The 18,926-nt window shown below is 40.1% G+C and overlaps 2 protein-coding genes across 2 annotated transcripts; one reads left to right on the plus strand and one right to left on the minus strand.

The window, feature by feature from the left end:
- The first annotated feature begins 798 nt into the window (after positions 1-798).
- On the plus strand, positions 799-12,883 carry LOC137022544 (dapper 1). Its single transcript, XM_067388933.1, has 4 exons — positions 799-1,217; positions 7,367-7,502; positions 7,970-8,062; positions 8,966-12,883. The coding sequence occupies exons 1-4, from the start codon at positions 984-986 to the stop codon at positions 10,306-10,308; spliced, it is 1,806 nt and encodes a 601-aa protein (XP_067245034.1). The 5' UTR covers positions 799-983; the 3' UTR covers positions 10,309-12,883.
- Positions 12,884-13,185: 302 nt separating this feature from the next.
- Positions 13,186-17,896, minus strand: c5ar1 (complement C5a receptor 1). The gene is made up of 2 exons (XM_067389638.1): positions 17,821-17,896; positions 13,186-17,499 (listed from the first exon to the last, which is right to left on the minus strand). Exon 2 carries the CDS (start codon positions 17,492-17,494, stop codon positions 16,406-16,408), a length of 1,089 nt encoding a protein of 362 aa, XP_067245739.1. The 5' UTR covers positions 17,495-17,499; positions 17,821-17,896; the 3' UTR covers positions 13,186-16,405.
- Positions 17,897-18,926: the final 1,030 nt, after the last annotated feature.

Raw genomic sequence — 18,926 nt, forward strand, 5'->3', positions numbered from 1 at the left:
TTCTGAATGGCATGTTTCCCTTTGAATTTTCTAGAATGCTTTTCTTTAGATGCCCCACAGAAATGTTACTTTTAAGCTACATTTGTTTTATCAAATGCACAGTGTTACAATATGCTAATATTGCACACAGACAAAATTGCATTATGCTTTTGGAAGTTTGCCTGAAGCTGAGTCAAAGCTTTTAACACCTCTTTAAGGAAACTTACTATTTTACTTTTCCATTCAATAGAGGACTAACACGAATGTCATGTCAAGCCACTAGATGGAGGATGGAGACATAACCATATCCAGTTTGCCTTAGTCTTGTTTTACAACTATTAAATGCAGACTATATATATATATATATATATATATATATATATATATATATATATATATATATATATATATATATATATACCCTGATGGAAATGAGTCGCGCTCCAGTTCTCTGCAAATCACTAGGCCACGTCATATCCGACAAACCAGAAATATTCGTCAAGTATTCATTAATTATCCTTATTAAGCCATCCATGAATTTTCCGGTCGCACCAGACAAATTAATATTCGGCGTCCATTCATTCATCCATCCATTCATTCATTCACCCCGTCTGTGTTCGAGCTCACGAAGACTCGCCATGGTCTGCATGCAAATGAATAAGCCGGGGACTGACCAATAAGAGTGTGGGAGTTCCTCAGGAGGGCGGTGACGGAGAGCTTACAACCAATCACAGCGGACAGAGCGGAATATTCTAATGAGCAGGGAACACCTCAATGTACAGCAATGTGAGGGAAAGATTTAAAACTGATAAGTCCAAATATTGTCCGACCGCAGCATTATGAGTAACAGAGGCTCGTGTTAGGGGGAAAACGCTCAAAACAAATGGATATTTGTCTCTTTTCAACGTGATAAACGTCCACAGTTGTAGCAGAAGCAGGCTGACGCAGATCATATTGAAAGATTGATTGCTTTTGTTCTGCTGGGAAGGGTGAGGAGCCTCCTGATGGACCTCGGGATTCCTCTGAAGATGGAAGAAGCGCGCAGTCGGAATAAAGAGCGTCTGGAGGCCAGTTTTGCATGGCTGTGTGAACTGGAGATGCTGAAGCAGCGGCAGGAGAGTCTGGTCCTCGGCGCCCTGTCGCTCGGGGACTCAGTGCCGGGATGCCAGGTTTGGGGTGATGTGGGTCCGGCCCGCGGCGGCAGAGAACAGGAGCAGCTCACTTTAAGACTACAGCTGGTAGGTGATGAAAATTATGCTTTTGGGATTCCCTCCAGCGGTTTACTATCGCTTTATGGAGATGTGGGTATTCGCGCAGGGGTTGGGAAAAGTTTAAAAAGACGAGAAATGCACTGGCAGGCAGTCTTGCCATTATATTGTTCTAGTCAAGTGTACTTTTAAAAATAAAGGTTCAAAATGTGTTTTTGTTTTTTTGGTTTTTTTTTTGCTAGCAGTGTCATAAGATGGTTTTTGGTTCCCCAAAGAACCTTTCCGTTATTAAAAGAAACATTTTTTCTTAGTGTGAAGAATATTTAAATAATAATTTTCCACAACCTTTTTAATAGTGTGCAAAAACAAGAGGCTTGTTTAAAATATGTACTTTCTGGTGTTACGTAATTGGCACGTGAAAACTGCCGATATGTTTATAACACCAATATTACATTATAATACCATTCAGCAGCAGTTTTGCTGTATAATTTAAAGCAATTTCTTTTCACAGCATGTGAATGTTTTGACAGCTGTGATTGATGTGCATGTGGAAAAGGGGGCGGGGCATGTAGACCTTTAACTATCCATTGTTCGTTTCGCATGGATTTTATCAATTCCTACTTTACCTAAAGAAATATTAAAATATCAATTTCTTTAACAATATATATTCTCCGTGTTATTATATTATATTAGCCTATATTATAATGTTGTTTTAATTATCATTAAGAGTCATGGCTTTAAAAAATAAAGTATTTAATTTCTTTAATGAAACATTAGGTAATATTTATATTTTAATTATTATGTTTTGAAACTTTGTATTCCGTCTGTATAAGTGGCTGAGTAAGCAGTGTTTATCAAAGTGATATTCATAAACTAGCAGAGCGCATAGTCCCTCCTGTCCTTTCATTACCTGTCCATCAGTATGTCTGCCTCCAGGGATTCGGACTCACCCTAACTCAGTTTTCAATGAATGGCCAGTGAAAAGGCGGTGAGAGAAATCAAATAAGCAGCAGTCTCTCTTTCCCCAGAGTTTCTCCCCCATAGATGGATCAGACAAAAGGCGCATGGAGCGGAATATTAATAAGTCAGACTCTCGCGGGACGGGCGCGTGCGGGTGCGCTCGAGACGCATCACCCAAATGAGCTGTCAGCGGCTCTCGCGCTCCGCTTCAGCGACCACCGGAAAACATGCTTCAGTCTGCCAGACTGATGAGAGCTTCGATCAGCAAAGTGCCATGCATCTATCTATCTATCTATCTATCTATCTATCTATCTATCTATCTATCTATCTATCTATCTATCTATCTATCTATCTATCTATCTATCTATCTATCTATCTATCTATCTATCTATCTATCTCCTGATTGATTCAAACTGCAGCTCTTAATTAACCAATTAGCTATAGAAAGAATCAAATTTGATCTCCTCAGGCAAATGAGGATGGAGTGCGTTGTTCACACACACACAGCCCTGTGGGTAACATGTAATTACACATGCACCCTTTAATAATATAATTAGCAATGTAACTGTAAGAAATCCTTACAACTGATCCCAGTTGTTTCTAGTTAATCTCTGCGCTTTAAACCAGTTTGCCACCCTACAGATGTATTTGTAGTTCAGCTTTGTAGTTGAAAACCCAGCAGTGTTTGCATTATAGTAGCTAGTTTGCACATACAAAGTCTGTTCAAACACACTACATCAGCCCTCAAGGCCATTTCCCTCCTGGATGTGTGTGCTTCAGCAATTAATTCATGCAGTTTAGTGATGAATTTTGGACTTTAGGACTGTTACAGTGATGTTTGTGTGTGTGTGTGTGTGTGTGTGTGTGTGTGTGTGTGTGTGTGTGTGTGTGTGTGTGTGTGTGTGTGTGTGTGTGTGTGTGTGTGTGTGTGTGTGTGTGTATGCTGATATGGGGGCAGGGTGGTGTGGGATGCTGGTTGTGTCCCATTTTGGCACATTAAAGGCAAGGCGCTCACGGCAGCTGGATAATGAGAGTACACATGCAGCTTGATCTCCCTCAAGTCCTGTCTGTTTCTATAATAATCAAATAGACTGCTGCCTTCTGCATGAGGCCTTTGAGGGTGAGACACCAGACCAGCTGATCCTGTGCACGACGTGAAGCAGAATAAAACACAAGATGCGGCTGAGTCATAGACTTCAGAGAGAATAGCTGATATTGGCTCTGAAATCATCCAAACTGGATCATGTTTTCAGTGGGGGGTTTGCTTATGGTCTTTGTTCACATCTGTCAGACATAGAATTGCATTGATTAGATTTCTGATCCTCTATCTTTGTCCTCTGTTTTCCCTTTCTATACCTGTCATGTTCTTTCATGCACTTGAGCTTTGACCTCAGCTGCTAAACCATGTTGCCATGGTTTTATGAGCGATTCGATTCTAAGAACATTTATAAAGTTCTTTCAAGTTTTATTTTTGTCATGAAGAATGGACAGGTGAATTCAAGCGGTGCTGCAAACCCGATGATTTCAGTGAGAATGGTGTTTCAATGAAGCAATGTTCCATCATTTGACTCAAATATCAGAACATTTTAACTTATCTCTGAAGCAGTCATCCATTGTCCAATGAGAATTTCAGAGAGGCAGGTCCAGTTGTGCTTTTTGAGATCCAAATTGCTGTATTTCCTCTTGATTTCAAACTGACTATATCTTTCTATACCCTTAAAATGGATCTAACGCAGTCTTATCCATCAAATCCTCCATGTTCTCTAGTATGTAGGCTCCCTTATAGGTCTACTAACAGATGAAAAATTGGTGTGCACAGACCTCCTCCATGGGGGCAGGGGCAAAGTCACGTTCTGGGGGGTGGGGGGTGGGTAGAAATTACTCACTTTCACGATCAAAAAGCCACTCACAGCGACTGCCGCACAAACATAAACAAAACACAACAAAAACTCCCGGCCTGGTCCTCTCTGTCATCGCTCCTCCTCTTATGCTTCCGAGCTCCTCCATGAGAGATATGGCCTCACTCCATTCACATGGCCCTGACCTGTTTGCCACATACCCCCATTACCCTTCCCTGGCTGGCCGGGGGGTACCCACAAGACAATGCTCTACTCATCCTCTCCGGAAGGGCCAGTCACAGTGGCCTTGGGGTAAGGACAGACGAGGTGAGGAGAAGCATAAGGAGAGATGGAGACAAGAGAGGGGAGAGAGGAAAAGAAAAAACAATTCTTGGTCCGGCTTCCGGACACACTGCCCCTCGGTCCTCAACCTCAACCAACTCTTACTCGCAATGCCATGCGATGGTACTGAACGGTCCTCGGTGGGCGGCTCGATACTCAGCTGCCTCCTGGCAGACGGCGATGGCTCCTCCGGTTCAGGGCAGCTAGTCTTCTGTTCCCTGCTCCTCCCCCATCATGGCGGAGGGCAGCAGGCTTCGGCCTCAGCAAACGGTGGTGACTCCTCTGTTCCCTCTTGGATGGCAGTCACCCCTCCTCGACTCAAGAGCATGGCAGCAAGCTCTCCATCCCACCTGTTTTCCCATCACTTCAGCACAACCACCTCAGGCAGCCACTGGTAGTCACCGATCCTTCATGCTGCCCGACCTCAGCACCTCGATCCCTTTCAGCAGAGAGGGCTCTCCAACAGTGTGTCCCTCCTTCTTCTTAGGTTTCCGCACCAGTGTAACAAGGTTAGTTTTTCAGGGAAGAAGGAAATGGGAACCAGCGAACATTCAACGTACTTTAATAATCAAAATAAACGAAATGAAAGAGAAGCGAACATACAAACATAAACAAAACACAACGTAAAATCCATGCCTGGTCTTCTCTCGTCCTTCACTGTCGCCTCTCCTCCTTTTATGCTTTCGGAGCACACGTGACACTCATTAGCAATCATGCCACCGGCCTCACTCCGTTCTCATGTCCCTTGGCCCTGCCCTGCTTGCCACACACCCCCATCGCTTTTCGCAGGCCAGTGGGTACCCAAAAGACTGTGCTTTACCTATCCCCCCTCCCCCCACCAGGGGACCAGTCACAGCAGCCACAGCACCTGGGGGAAGGCGAGAGGCAAGAGAAGAGGACACAGAAGCATGTGGAGAGACGGAGACAAGAGAGGGGAGAGAGAAGAGAGGAAAAGAAAAATACATGGTCCGGCTCCTTGACAAACTGCCGCTCAGTTCTCAACAAGCCAAGATGCTCTCACTCGCGGTGCCATGCGATGGTACTGGACAATTTTTGGTGGACGGCTTGATCCTCCTCCGTCTCCTGGCAGACGCCGATGGCTCCTCCGGTTGAGGGCAGCCGGCAGCGAGTTCCATGCTCCTCCCTCACCCCTCTTCAGGATTACTGGAAAGTTACAAGCAAGTGATTTTGATCAGGGTTGGAGCTAAACTCTACAGAAAAGTGGATCTCAAGGGCCAGAGTTTCCCAGCCCTAAATAATACCAGTTCACTGTGAGCATTGCTCCAATTCACATCTCACCAAAAAAAAAATGCCATTCACAGCAATTCCAGTGCAATCAGTGTCCGAATTCACTCGTTTTCATTCAATCATTCATGGAATGATGTTTTATTAATGAAGTTCGGGAGAAGCACATTCAGAAAATCAACCTAATTAGCATGAGAGGAGGTATATATATAGCCAACCTACCACTATCCCATGACAGTTTTCCAGCATCCCTCCACCACCCCAACTCCTCACTCTTAAATGTTTCCTATCCCAGCCAGAGATGGGGGGTCTACTCTGGGTTTGGGCTAAATTACAATCTTGAAGCCCTCCCCTCGGACAGCATGCCAAATATGCATACTTTTTCTATATCCAATTGTAAGTGTGAACCATCCATATCCATAACTATATTAGTGGAGTAACGTATGGAATAGTGAACGAAATTATAGGGGATGATATCGGAAACAGACCCTGTTTGGAAAGATCGAAAAACTGTGCATGTGTCCTATGTGTTGAACAATGACTTGTCTATGAAAAGTACCTGTAAATATAAGAGACTGTGTAGGATGTGCTTTATCACTTTATTAAGGCTATTCTATATGTCAAGATATTGACTGGTGTCAAGTAAGTTTCGCTCTTATTCATGTCTCCTCTTTAAAATAATATTTCATACCAATATTTTCCATCATACAGGTATAACCAGTATTACTGTGGCAAGCCTCCATGTTATATAAAAAAGCTTTCAGTCTGTTTCTCACATCTGTCTTGGACCTGTACACCCAAACACTGGTTGTCATCATTATACCCTTTATTATGAAAAAAAGAGAGAAAGAACTGAGAATAAAGAAAGTGGTTAAAATAATGACCCAAGTCAAACCACCTTTGCGTCATAGGCCAGCAAAATATAACAAGAAACCAAAAATACTCTCTGAGCGGTGATTCAGGCCAGGTGTGGAACATACTGTGATGCATGGACAAAATCTGGACAACCTAAACCATGAACAAAATAAAATCTCATTATCTAAACCATGAACTAAAATAAAACCCAGACTGCATTAAACACAGGTTCACTTGCAACATGGTGCCAACCACAATGTGTTTTGATCTAGCAGTTGAGAGCATGAAACTAGGTTCGAAACAAAACCATAAAAAAAATAGCATACTCAACAGTATATGTCCTGTCTTTGGTAAATTATTGATGTTCCGGGTATGGTGCATTTGCCGTTTACTTACATAACTACTGCCAGTGGTGCGCATGAGTTCACACTACACTGGTGACATGCACTCAAAAACATGTGCTTCAAGCTTTCTATCCTAGCCATCAGTGTCTGTTGTCATGCAAATGATGATAGATTATTCTAATGTAAATGGACAATATCTTTCTATTTTCATTTATAAAAGAGACTAGTTTATAGGGCTGTAATATAACAGACATTTTAAATTATTTCAGATTTAACAGTGTTTTATGCAGTGAGGGTGATGGAGAGTAATGTAAATCTGGGGCATAGGTTAATATGGAAATAATGCACAAAAAATGTCCTATAATATGCTAATGAACCCTAATACTGTCCTCTCAGCTATTTATGCAATTATTGAGTTTGTATTAAAGCATGAGCTCTCCCAATACCAAGGTTATGAGTTTGATTCTCAGGAAATGCATGAACTAAAATGTATTCCTTGAATGCAATATAAGTCACTTTGAATAAAAGTGTCTGCCGAATGCATTCATGTAAACGTTTTTTACTTGCCCTCACTATTGACTGTTGTATCCTGCAGAACCGACTCCAGGGCACCCCCAGTTTGCTGATGCTGGCACTGCAACAGCAGCTCAGTGAGTTGAGGATGGATTCAGCACTCACATGTGAGCAAAATACAGAGGAGGATTTGGACAGTCCCAGCGCATCAAGCTCGGGTACTCCATGACTCTGTGAATCATTTATTCCAGATAGTGTTCTGCAACATTGCACACTTGTTGTGGATATATTTTACTATGTACAGATGCACAAATATGTTGGGTAAATATATACAGGCTGCTACATTTTGTTTTGCATTCCTAATAAAGTTCTGATCTTGAGTTTACATGCTTCAACAGGCATAAGAACACAGAAGAACAGTAGAACTGTTTGTTTAATGGACCCACTTCAATACTTTTGTAACCTGCAAGCTTATGCTTCTGACATCAACCTAATCAGGATGATACTGTCCATTTACCACTTCTGAGCTGGTTTAGTGTTCGGAAATGTGTTGCCATGTAAAGTTATTTTTAATAGTGGGGCTTATTGGGTACACATGTGAAAAATATACACTCATATGTTGTGAATAATAGAATGAAAGCTAATAACATTGAAAATAACATTTCAACTTATCTTGATCCCTCAGGGTTTTATGAGCAAAGTCAAAGTCTGTCTCCTCCACTGCGTTCTAGTTCCTCTCCAAACCTCACTGCCTCCTGTTACAGGCCCAGATCTGTGGGTGAGTGTTTGTTATAATCACTTTTCATGCCCACTTTTTGTTTATTCTGTGGCCCTGTTAAGACCTGGTATTACGATGCGTTTTGGTCGACTGGATCACAAGTAGACAACGCTAAATACTGGTGTAAACGGGGTGTAAAACGTTTTGAGCTTGTCCACTTTCGACCACTTCCAGAGGTAGTCGAAGACACATTTGACTGAATTGCTTTGAATGCGTTCGAACAGCGCAAAAGACTAAAGTCAGTGGGCGGGGCCTACTCTCCACCTATTGATTTAACGTGTAAACATTATGGGAAGCACGTTGGCCAGACGGGATTTAAACTTTGTCGGCTGAAGACCCAAGTTTGGTTTCAAAAAGAAAAATGTACCAAGCACCATTCCTGATTTCTAACACACTTACCATGTTCAGCGTGGTCTTGCGGCCTAAAATACCAGGTGTAAATGGGTATGTATCTCCCTCGTCTACTTGTGCCCAAAACGCATCTTAATACCAGATGTAAACAGGGCCTATATCAGTGCATTCATTTGTACTATCAGTACTATGAATTACCATGTGGAAATATGAGTATGCTGTGATTTGAACTAGGGGTTTTCAAATTGGTGCTCATAGACCCCGCAAGGTGAGTGCTAGGGGAAAATTTGGGGAGGGGGGTGGGGGGGTTCAGAAATTAAAAATAAATAAAAAAACAGTAATTTAAATTTGAAATCAATTCGTGGTCTTGATAATATAATTATTACCTTTCCCCCCACACAGTATAAAAGTGTCTGAAATAAAATATAGGCCTAGTCCTTTGCAAGGGGATCATCATACTTGAGGGTCCTTGGCATCAGAAAGTTTGAAAACCCCTGGTGTTAAGACCTAGTTTTATTTCTCATAAATCGTTTATTTCTCACATGCTGACAGATGCCTACATGCTGGACTGGGAAGGTTATATGGAGCCCACAGTACATGCCACCCTTCCCCGCTCATTTTCTGCCCCATACCCCCCATTGGAAGGTATTGCAGAGGGAATAGAGGATGAAGAAGAAGACGAAGAAAGCCCTCAGTGGGTTACAGATCTGATGGCTGATGGGAATGAAAGCCTTACACTCGAGATGAGCCTTACTTCTGATCCTGAGGCAGATCCTACAGTGAAGATAGATGAAGGCCCAACCGAAGAGGACATCCAGCAGGCTATGCGTGTGGAGACATACATTCTGGGACTCCTGCAGCGGCGTCACTTCAGATCTACAGCAGCACCCGAACGGTGGCAAGACTTACACACATACCCTCAACATTCACTTGATCAATCGGAATGGCAGGAATGGGCACAGCTCTCAGAGGAAGAGAACGAGAGCGAGACCCAAGACAGATATTTCATGAACCTTCCCAGTTCTCAGATTGGACCAACTTCCCTAAGCAGCGAGGAACCAGAATCCTCCTTGGAAATGGATCAGTATGGAGTTAAAGAACTCTACGACAGCAGCAATGACTCCCCTCGTCATCAACCGGTTTATAGCGAACGCCGTCCCACAATGTCAGATACCATGAAACCACACATTCACACCTGCTGCAATCACACCTGCATACCTATGTCATCAACTCCTGAGTCCCGTGAGCAACACCAGCCCGTTCCATCTCAAAAGTGGGCTCTTCTTCAGTCCCTAACCAGAAGGGTTCCAGAGGAAAAGTGGACAACTCTCGAAGAGAGACAAACCAAGTCAACCAGCCGCTCTCTGTCAGAGGACAGTTGCATCTCTCAAGGATGGGTCGCCCAACCAGAGCACAAATATTACACTGTGGGACGGGACATCAGCAGGCATCATAGTGATGAATTTTACCCATCCAGTCAGCGACTCTGGTGCTCCTCTGCAGATCTCAGTCAAGAAGAGGACGAGGGGATATTCAGAGAGGATGTGCAAGAACTCAGAGGAAATCAGTTACCAGTCAAACACACTAGTGTTCAGTTTGTGGAGCAGGACCAGAGGTTGCAAGAACGTTCCGAGGCTGCTACTGCACCGCATGATGGCTCCGACTCCAGTCTGAGTGAGACTTTTTCTCCAGGGACCAGTTCAGTGTCCAGTGATTCAGATGAGAGCGGAGGGCTGGTCTGGCCTCAACAACTTCCTCCTCGCTTGCCCTCTTCCTCCTCCTCTTCCTCACAGAATACCTCCAATGCTGTGGTCAAGATTAAAGCCTCGCATGCTCTCAAAAAGAAGATCATGCGTTTTCGTTCAGGCTCCCTCAAACTTATGACCACTGTATGAGCCTGACTATGAACATCTCTGCCTATTTCTCCACTAAATTCATTTGAAAACGTCTCTTAATCTGCTTTTTAAGACGTGGCATATTGAATACTGTGTCTGGGTCCAAGTCTCTAGTGAGAATATTAACTTTATGAGCACTCTTCATGGTGTACACCAGGGGTCCTCAACTCTGGACCTTGAGATCCACTTTCCTGCAGAGTTTAGCGCCAATCCTAACCAAACACACCTGAACAAGCTGCAACTTTGTATTAATCCTGAAGATCTTGATTAGCTTGTTCAGGTATACCTTCAACTTTGCAAAAAGTTATACCTGCAACTTTGTAGTAATCCTGAAGACCTTGATTAGCTTGTTCAAGTATACCTGCAATTTTGTGGTAATCCTGAAGACATTGATTAGCTTGTTCAAGTATACCTGCAATTTTGTGGTAATCCTGAAGACATTGATTAGCTTGTTCAGGTGTGCTTGATTAGGGTTGGAACTAAACTCTGCAGGAAAGTGGATCTCAAGGGCCAGAGTTGAGATCCACTGGTGCACATTGTAGTCTCCATGCTCATGGTGTGTCAGACACCAATATTTTAACGATTCAGAAAATTTTAAGGTCAGGATCATGATTTTTCAGTAGTACTTTACTACAGCAAACTGTAAGTGCATATTAGCACAGTTTGTTGTTTGCTTTTGGCATCTGATAGAGTGTTTGGACTCGGAAGCTGTGACCTGCCATCAGGCTTCACTGGATTCACACTTGTTTATAAGTCCCTCCCCTCTTTGTTTCTAGTTGTATCTTGTTTTCTTGATTTTTTACTTCTGGGATTCTTGTATTTTTCTTCTTGTTAATAAAAGATTTGATGAGACGCAACCACAAGATACAAAGCAAACCCACACAAAGCACCCCAAACTCATTAATAGATCATATCGGATGTGTTCAAGGAATAATTCACCATCATGTCATTCCAAATGTGTATGACTGTATGTTTTCTTCTGTTGAACACATCAAATTGAATTAAATAATCCTTACATATTTTGATTGAATAATTGAATAATCCTTAATCAATTATTCAATTAAAATACAAAAGTATTATTCAACTTAATTTTTGAAATTTTACTATTAAATTGCATAAATCTTAAAGTCCCCCTGTAGTCATTATTGATCACCAAAATGACATACTAAAAAAAATGTCTTCATGCCTTAAAATAGCTTGAATGTAACTCTACACCCTTCCTTCATTTACTATACACAGATCTATGAATATGCTAATTAGCCCCGCCTCCACTCACTCGCATGAGCTTAGAGATCCACTCAGTGCTTTTTACAACATCGGTCACATAATGGTAATTAATATGAACCTTTTGCCTGACTACGTTATCAAATAGCTAATAATGTGTTGCTAATATTACATGCTTCAGAACGCTCATAGTTAATGATATGCTAAAGCCCGCCGCCAAGTTGACGTGATTGGTTACAAGGTAGTTTGTGATGTCAGAAACACCACCGATATCAAACCATGTTTTTGAAACTGTCTTTAGATTACTGCAGTTTTAAAGAGAAAATAGTCAGCAATGGTGTTGCACATGGTTTGTCCTAAAGCATATTTAAAACACCACATAGACATATAAACAACACTAAAAACTTGATTTTCAACACAGGGGGACTTTTAAAAAAGGCTTAAAAAGATTTTGAGTGTGAGAAAGTAAGTCATACAGTTTTGGAATGACATGAGGGTGAGTAAATAATGACAAAATGTTCATTTTGGGTTGAGCTATCCCTTTAAAAAGATCATGGGTCTGTAATGTTTGTAAATCACTTTCCTCAGCTTCAAGTTCTCAGGCATGCCCCCAAATGTCTTTCTTTCATTACTATAGCTATATATTTTAGCTTTTCCCCCACTTAATAAAGCCATTTTAAGTTGTTGATTTTTTCCTTGAATACTGACAAGACTATAGAGGCAGGAGAGACAATGTGAGATGAGAGAAGTAAACAGGATTAGGAAAAGATCTCGAGTCAGGTCTCAAACTGAGGAGTGCAAGCCATTTTAACCTTACAGTGCAGAATGGTAACATTTTGCCTGGGAATATTTTAACAAGCAAAGAGGAATTACTAGGTACTCACAGAGCAAACTGCAGGATAAAGAGAGATATTCGCTCACCTGGAATTGGTTCTCATTAGCTTAGCATTTTAAAGAGGGCAATTTTCACAGCCCATCTCACACACACACATATGACAGGAGGTGCCTGGGGTTTTGGAGGCATCCTTATCAGTACTACGTACCACTTTGCCTGCCATGTCTCAGGTGTTGTGTCCAGTTTGCACAGTACGTTAACCATTCATGAGAATGAAGTTTACTTGATACATATTTTGTAGCATGTTTGCTAAAGCGCATTTGTAGTGTACTACAGATTTTTCAACATTTATAGAAACTAATTAGTATTTATACGTTATGAAGTTTGATATTGTGTCGCTTCTTTATTGGCGCCACCTAGTGCATTGGAGGACTGGAATATTTCATTTTCTTGCTGCTACACTCTCCATTACTTGTGCTGTACAGTGGAAATACACTCCAGTATGGAGTGTACTAAAAAAATGCCTTGCCTAAATGTATTAGTTCAGCATCTTTGATCTCATGCCTGCAGTGTATTTTCAAGATTTTCATGTAGTCTTTGAAAATGTTCCTGCTCATTGCATGTTGTTAATAAACTCTTATTTATTCATCAACCATCGTCTCAAACTCGTCCATGGGTATGATTTGAAAAAATAAAGCTAAAGTATTTTTACATCCACTACATATATAGGACTTGACCGATTAATTATCCCAGAGTCATATAGGGCCCTTTCTAGTTGTACCAATGTATACCAGGAAAAAAGTATCATCAGATGGGTGTTTAAAACTTTATTTCATATTTTCAGTATTTGTACAGAAATGGTTAAACAGGATGCAAAAAGCAGATTATATGTACAAATGACTTCTGATAATCAGTGAAATAGATGTGCTACAAACTCAAACAAAATTGTAATACACCTCATATAATACACAACAAACAGGAGAGCAGGAGAGGTTATAAGGCATATGAATTCTGTTCATTGCTCAAATTTCTGTATTGTTCTCAGTTGCCATGGTGTGCTGTTATATTTAGCTGCCTTGTTGTGCAGATAGAAACATTGCTAAACCATATCCAGATAAAATTTTACTTCTGAAATGTTGTAACAAAGGCTTTCTGACTCACTTTTATCAAATCATTTACTTTTTTCCTATTTGTACCCACACAAATGGTCACTAAATATCACAAATTATGTGGTTGGAGCTTCTATTTTACTGGATAATATGAGGGATAATAATATACAGTATTATAATTTATGATATCCATTATGAGAGACCATAATAATGCTTTACTTAGTAAAAACTACCTTGTTGAGCATGAATTTGCAATTAATTTGCTGTTGAAATTTTTGTCCTCTTGAAAGTTTGGGCAGACACTTTTTTTTTTTTTTTTTTTTTTTACTCAGCTCAGGTGATGTGAGTGGGAAGGACATTCACATTCTAAGCATTTGATTGGACACAAATCTGTGCAATGCAATGACGAATCACATTATTTTGTTTTATGTTTTCTAGAAGACAAAAAAAATGTTAAAGAACTTTTAGTCATACACTAATTTGTGGCCTCAAAGCTAACATACAGAGACCAAAAGCCACAAAACTCAAATGTTTGTAATGTGATGGTTGGGAATCATAGCACTACCCAATAGTATGACACTATAACCAAGTCTCTCTTTACTGACCTCTACTGGTTAGTCAAGCTCATGAGCAGCAGGCATTTTACTACCTCAATGGACAAAACATGCCCGGCAAGGTCATCTTCTTTTGCAAATATATAAAACACCTATAGAGTTTGTGTAATGGTTGTACCTTTGATATTTTTTTACATTTATTTCGTTGTGGTACATTAACCCCACAACTTTGTAAAAGTTGAACAAAATGTAAATGTGTTTTTGTCTGCTTTTACAAACAAATTATTTCAATAGTTCATTTGTATCTACAACAAAGAACACAGCATTTCAGTTGTGTCAGTGAAAAGGCTATTCATATGTGCATGCTAAATATTGAGTTTTGATACTAATGAATGCAAGTACATTTTAAAGGTCCCGTTTTTCGTGGTTTTTTGAAGCTTTGATTGTGTTTATAGTGTGCAATATAACATGTGTTTATGTTTCGCGTGTAAAAAAACACAGTATTTTTCACATAATTTACTTATCTGTATACCGCTGTTTCCACTGTCATAAAAACGGTTTCTGTGTTGTTATTCGACAGCAGCTTAGCGCTCCTTGCCCGGAAAGGTCACGCCTCTTACCATAACGTGTGCTGCACATAGTTTTACATGTGGATTATTGTGGTGTTGTGCCGAATGAACACAAAAGACAATAATTCCCGAGAGACTGAACTCTTTAATCTCCACAAGCAGCGACAGAAAATGTACAACGTTAGCACTCACTCAGAAGAGTACCTCATACGGAAAACAGCCAAATACATAAACATAGTCCCCTCTTGTGGCCATTATGTGCACTGCAGTCCAACATTAACTATTGCAGTAAGGATATCACAATTATAATTTTAGGGAACCGAGTTAAACATAAATTCTAACCATTGATCTCTAAGTACAGCGTCCCTGGGAAGGCCAAACAAAGGTGATTGGACTGCGGGATGAAAATAACACCGTTTCGACGACATGGCGACCAGACCACACCACGTTTTAGTGATGTCGTTAAAGAAGGAAGTAGAGGGATGAAGTCCAAACTGGCCGTTCGATGTAGGCGACTTCTGTTCAATAAAATATCTCGCTTGGCATTGAACTTTGAGCTTTAAAATTTTAAAGATTTTATTTATACTCTAACAACATTATACACTAACTAAAGTTTGAAACACCATGACATCAAAAACTCTTGTTTATATGGAATATTATAGAATAATTACTAACTGATAAATTAATAATAATAAAAAAAATTATATATATATATATATATATATATATATATATATATATATATATATATATATATATATATATATTCATTCATTCTTGTGCCGGTGAATCATAATAACTTCCCCTCCCTCTTGCAGCTGCATCTCTTCATGTAACAAACCCCCACCCCTTCGAGAAGCCATTTATCTCGAATATATCTCAAAATAAGGAAAGGAAAGACAATCGCAACTTCTGTTTCATTGTGACTTTGATCGCTAGACAGAATGCCACCCAGGCCTTAAAGGTGCAGTAAGCGATTTCTGAGAAATGCTGTTGATATTTGAAATCACCAAAACAAACACGCACCTACCTAAATGGATCACACCCCTATCTTGATAGCTCCGCCCCCAAATTCAAGAACATTCCATGCAACACAGGCTCCTCCCCCCTCATAAGTGGTCACGCCCTTACTGCTGATTGGCTAATAGTGTGTTTTAGTGCTCGGTCTGATCCACTTAGAATTTGATTTAACGCACCTTTTATCAATCAGTGTCATATCATAAGTGATATAAAATAAAGAAAACATTGAAATGAATATAAGGAATCACCCAAAATAATAATGCATCCAAATAATAATGTTTTTTTTTTTTATGCTATTTTATATCTTAGTTTATGTTTATTTGTGTCTCAGTCTTACGAACTGATCAGTACTTATTTATTAAATATTATCTCTTCTGACATATATGTCAGGTTTTTTTTAGATATGGCATCAAGGCAAAAAACGTTTTTTCCACAATCACTTTAATGCACATGTGACCAGATGAATATGAGAACCAGACTTCTTTGTTTAGGGTTTATATAAACAGAACTTTCAGAATCTGAAATCTATTTGGATTCATTCCTATTGAAAATTAGTGCATGTAAAACATTTAAATGGTTATGAATTGGTGTTTGCAATAATTGTGCAATACATTTTATGAATGTTTAAAAGTATTATTTTTAACACAATAGACCAATTTTTGTCACCAATGTTTGTTGTGTAGCATGTCTACTAATGACACAAATGTAATTAATTTAAATCTAGAAATTATTCGGAGAGCAGTGTTTGAAGACTGGGATTTGGATCCATTTGTCCAGGCAAAGATCTCAAACGGGCTTCTCTCTGAACATGCCGTCTGTGGTTGACTTACTGTTTACAGTCATGGTGGTTCGATTGGCCGGTGCCTCGGATGCAAAGTGAAGCACACTTCGCAGAGAGCTAACCAGATTTTTCTTGAAACCCCGGCCAAGGCACACATAGAGCAGCGGGTTCAGGCAGCTGTTAATGTAAGCCAAACAGAGGGTCAGCACATGGGCCAGACGCAGGTTGGCTTCAAGTGTTCCTGACTGTCCGTAAAAAATCAACAGCAGAAGATCCACGATCTGTAGGGGAAACCAGCATAGAAAGAAGCTAAGCACCAATGCCAGGATGACACGCAGCGTCCGGCCCGACTTGTCACTTCCTCTTTGTCCTCGCCCGGAGCTCATCATGTGGTAAACCTTCCAATGGCTGACGCAGATGATCAGGAAAGGCAGCAGAAAAGACAGAAAACTGCGAGTAAGGGTTACGGCCCATGCGTGACCTAAGCTACTGTAGGCGCTAACGCATAATGCTTTTGTCTCGCTCACTTGATATGTCTCCATGTGAGCAAATTGAGGAGAACCTCCAAGGAGAGCGAGAATCCAGACGACGAAACAGATGCAACGGGCCTGCCTCGGATGCCTGTGGTTCTGGCACCACACTGGTTTGGTCACCAGTAGGAAACGGTCCAAGCTGATCACAACCAGGAGCAGAACGCTGCAGTACATCATCATGTAGAACAGACCATTGAATAATTTGCAAGCCAAATCACCAAAAGGCCAGTGTTGGTCCTTGGCGAGCGGCACCATGATAAAAGGCAATGACAAGCAGCACAGCAGATCCGCGATGGCCAGATTTAGAAACCACTGTGCGTTCACGGAGTGCGGCATTCGGAACGCGGTCACCCACACTACCAGACCGTTCCCAGGAACGCCCAACAGGAACACAATGCTGTAGCAGACCAGAGCGATCCAGTGCTTGAGACCTATCATGGACATTTGTATTTCATCGGGGAACTCTATACCGGTGCAGTTTTCAGTGGCCTCACAAGGGAAAGATTCATTAGAAAAGTAAAAATCAACATAGTTGCCAAAATCATAGTCACCCTCCTCCATTTCAGCTGTGAAATGAGAAAGAGAGAAATTACAGAAAATGTGCAAAGTAGCTCAAGGCAGAAACCCTCAAATAAAGGGTCATATCATGCTATAAAAAGACAAAAAATGCACTATTACTTTGTTACCATACTATTGTAAGGATTGTTTTGTTGTTTGGGTTTTTTTTTTTTTTTTTTTTTTTTTCCACAAAAGGAAGACATTATGTTTTTTTTTTTCTTTTCTTTCTTTTTTTAAGTTCAACACTTTGTAATAAAACATTAGTACAACTCTAATCATGTTTAAAAGAAAATCTATCAAAATTAATAATAATAATAATAATAAAATACCTCAGGTTTTCTGGTTGTGAAGTTGTGCAGATCTGCAACAGCAAAAGTGATTGAAGTTGTCTATTTTGCGTCCCTTATAGCCAGGAAATGATTGCAAGGTGCTATGAACCAAGCCTTTCCCTTAGCAGTGTTGTGTAAGCACTTTTTCAGCTGTGAAATGAGAAGAGAGAAATGACAAAGAATGTTCCATGTAGCTCAAGGCAAAACCCTCAAACAGAGTCTTGTGGTTATTTGAGAGTCAAATCATGCTATATTTAATAAATCTCATTTTAAAGTGACAAAACTGCAATCTTACTTTGTTACAAATGAAGAATTTTTTGTCTTCTTTTGTCCAAAAAAATGAAGAAGTTCAACACTTTCCAATAAGAAGTTAGTACAAATCTAATCATGTAAAAAATGAGTAAAAAATAAATACCTCCGAATTTTTGGTTGTGAAGTTGTGCAGATCTGCGACTGCAAATGTCGTTCAGGTTGTCTACTTTTCCCTTATAGCCAGGAATTGATTGCAAACTACAAAATGATTTTCAGTAGTGGCACTGATATATTTTATTGCTTTAAATGGTTTTCATTTGGTAATAATCATTTGAGGAAAAACATTGTATGTACATATTGCAAAAAGAAATGCTTCGCAAAGTTGCTTTGGAAAGCATTACACAGAGTAAAACTTTGTTGTTTTTTCAGTTTGGTATAAAACATACACAATACACTGCACTGTTTGAAGATTTTCTGTCTATTCAGAGGTGCACTTGATGGTTAAAATGTACTTTGGACATGACTGAAATACATCAACACAAAAACTGACATGGGTAAAAGAAAAAAGGGGATAAATGCAGTACAAAATAAAACTTTACTTTCAAAGCATTTTCAACTTCTCCATAACATACTCTGTCACAGATGATATGAGCATGTAACTTCACAAAAAAAATCCATGTTTCAGTAATGTTCCTTCCTTTTTTTCTCTGCATTTTTCAGATTTGTGTGATAAAGGGGAATGGGAAAATGCTGACTGGTTTAAACCCAATAATACACAAACTATTTTTTGCAATTAAAAAGACAACTGTGGAGAAACTTTCCTATATAGTACAGTAAAGGGAAAACAACTGATA

This window comes from Chanodichthys erythropterus, chromosome 7 (genome assembly GCF_024489055.1).
Source record: "Chanodichthys erythropterus isolate Z2021 chromosome 7, ASM2448905v1, whole genome shotgun sequence".
In the NCBI taxonomy this organism is placed as follows: Eukaryota; Metazoa; Chordata; class Actinopteri; order Cypriniformes; family Xenocyprididae; genus Chanodichthys; species Chanodichthys erythropterus.

Coding starts and splice junctions, on each gene's coding strand:
- LOC137022544 (XM_067388933.1), top strand. CDS start 984: ATGGACCTCGGGATTCCTCTGAAGATGGAAGAAGCGCGCAGTCGGAAT. Junction 7,503..7,969: donor TCCCAGCGCATCAAGCTCGG/GTACTCCATGAC, acceptor TTGATCCCTCAG/GGTTTTATGAGCAAAGTCAA. Junction 8,063..8,965: donor TTACAGGCCCAGATCTGTGG/GTGAGTGTTTGT, acceptor ACATGCTGACAG/ATGCCTACATGCTGGACTGG.
- c5ar1 (XM_067389638.1), bottom strand. CDS start 17,494: ATGGAGGAGGGTGACTATGATTTTGGCAACTATGTTGATTTTTACTTT.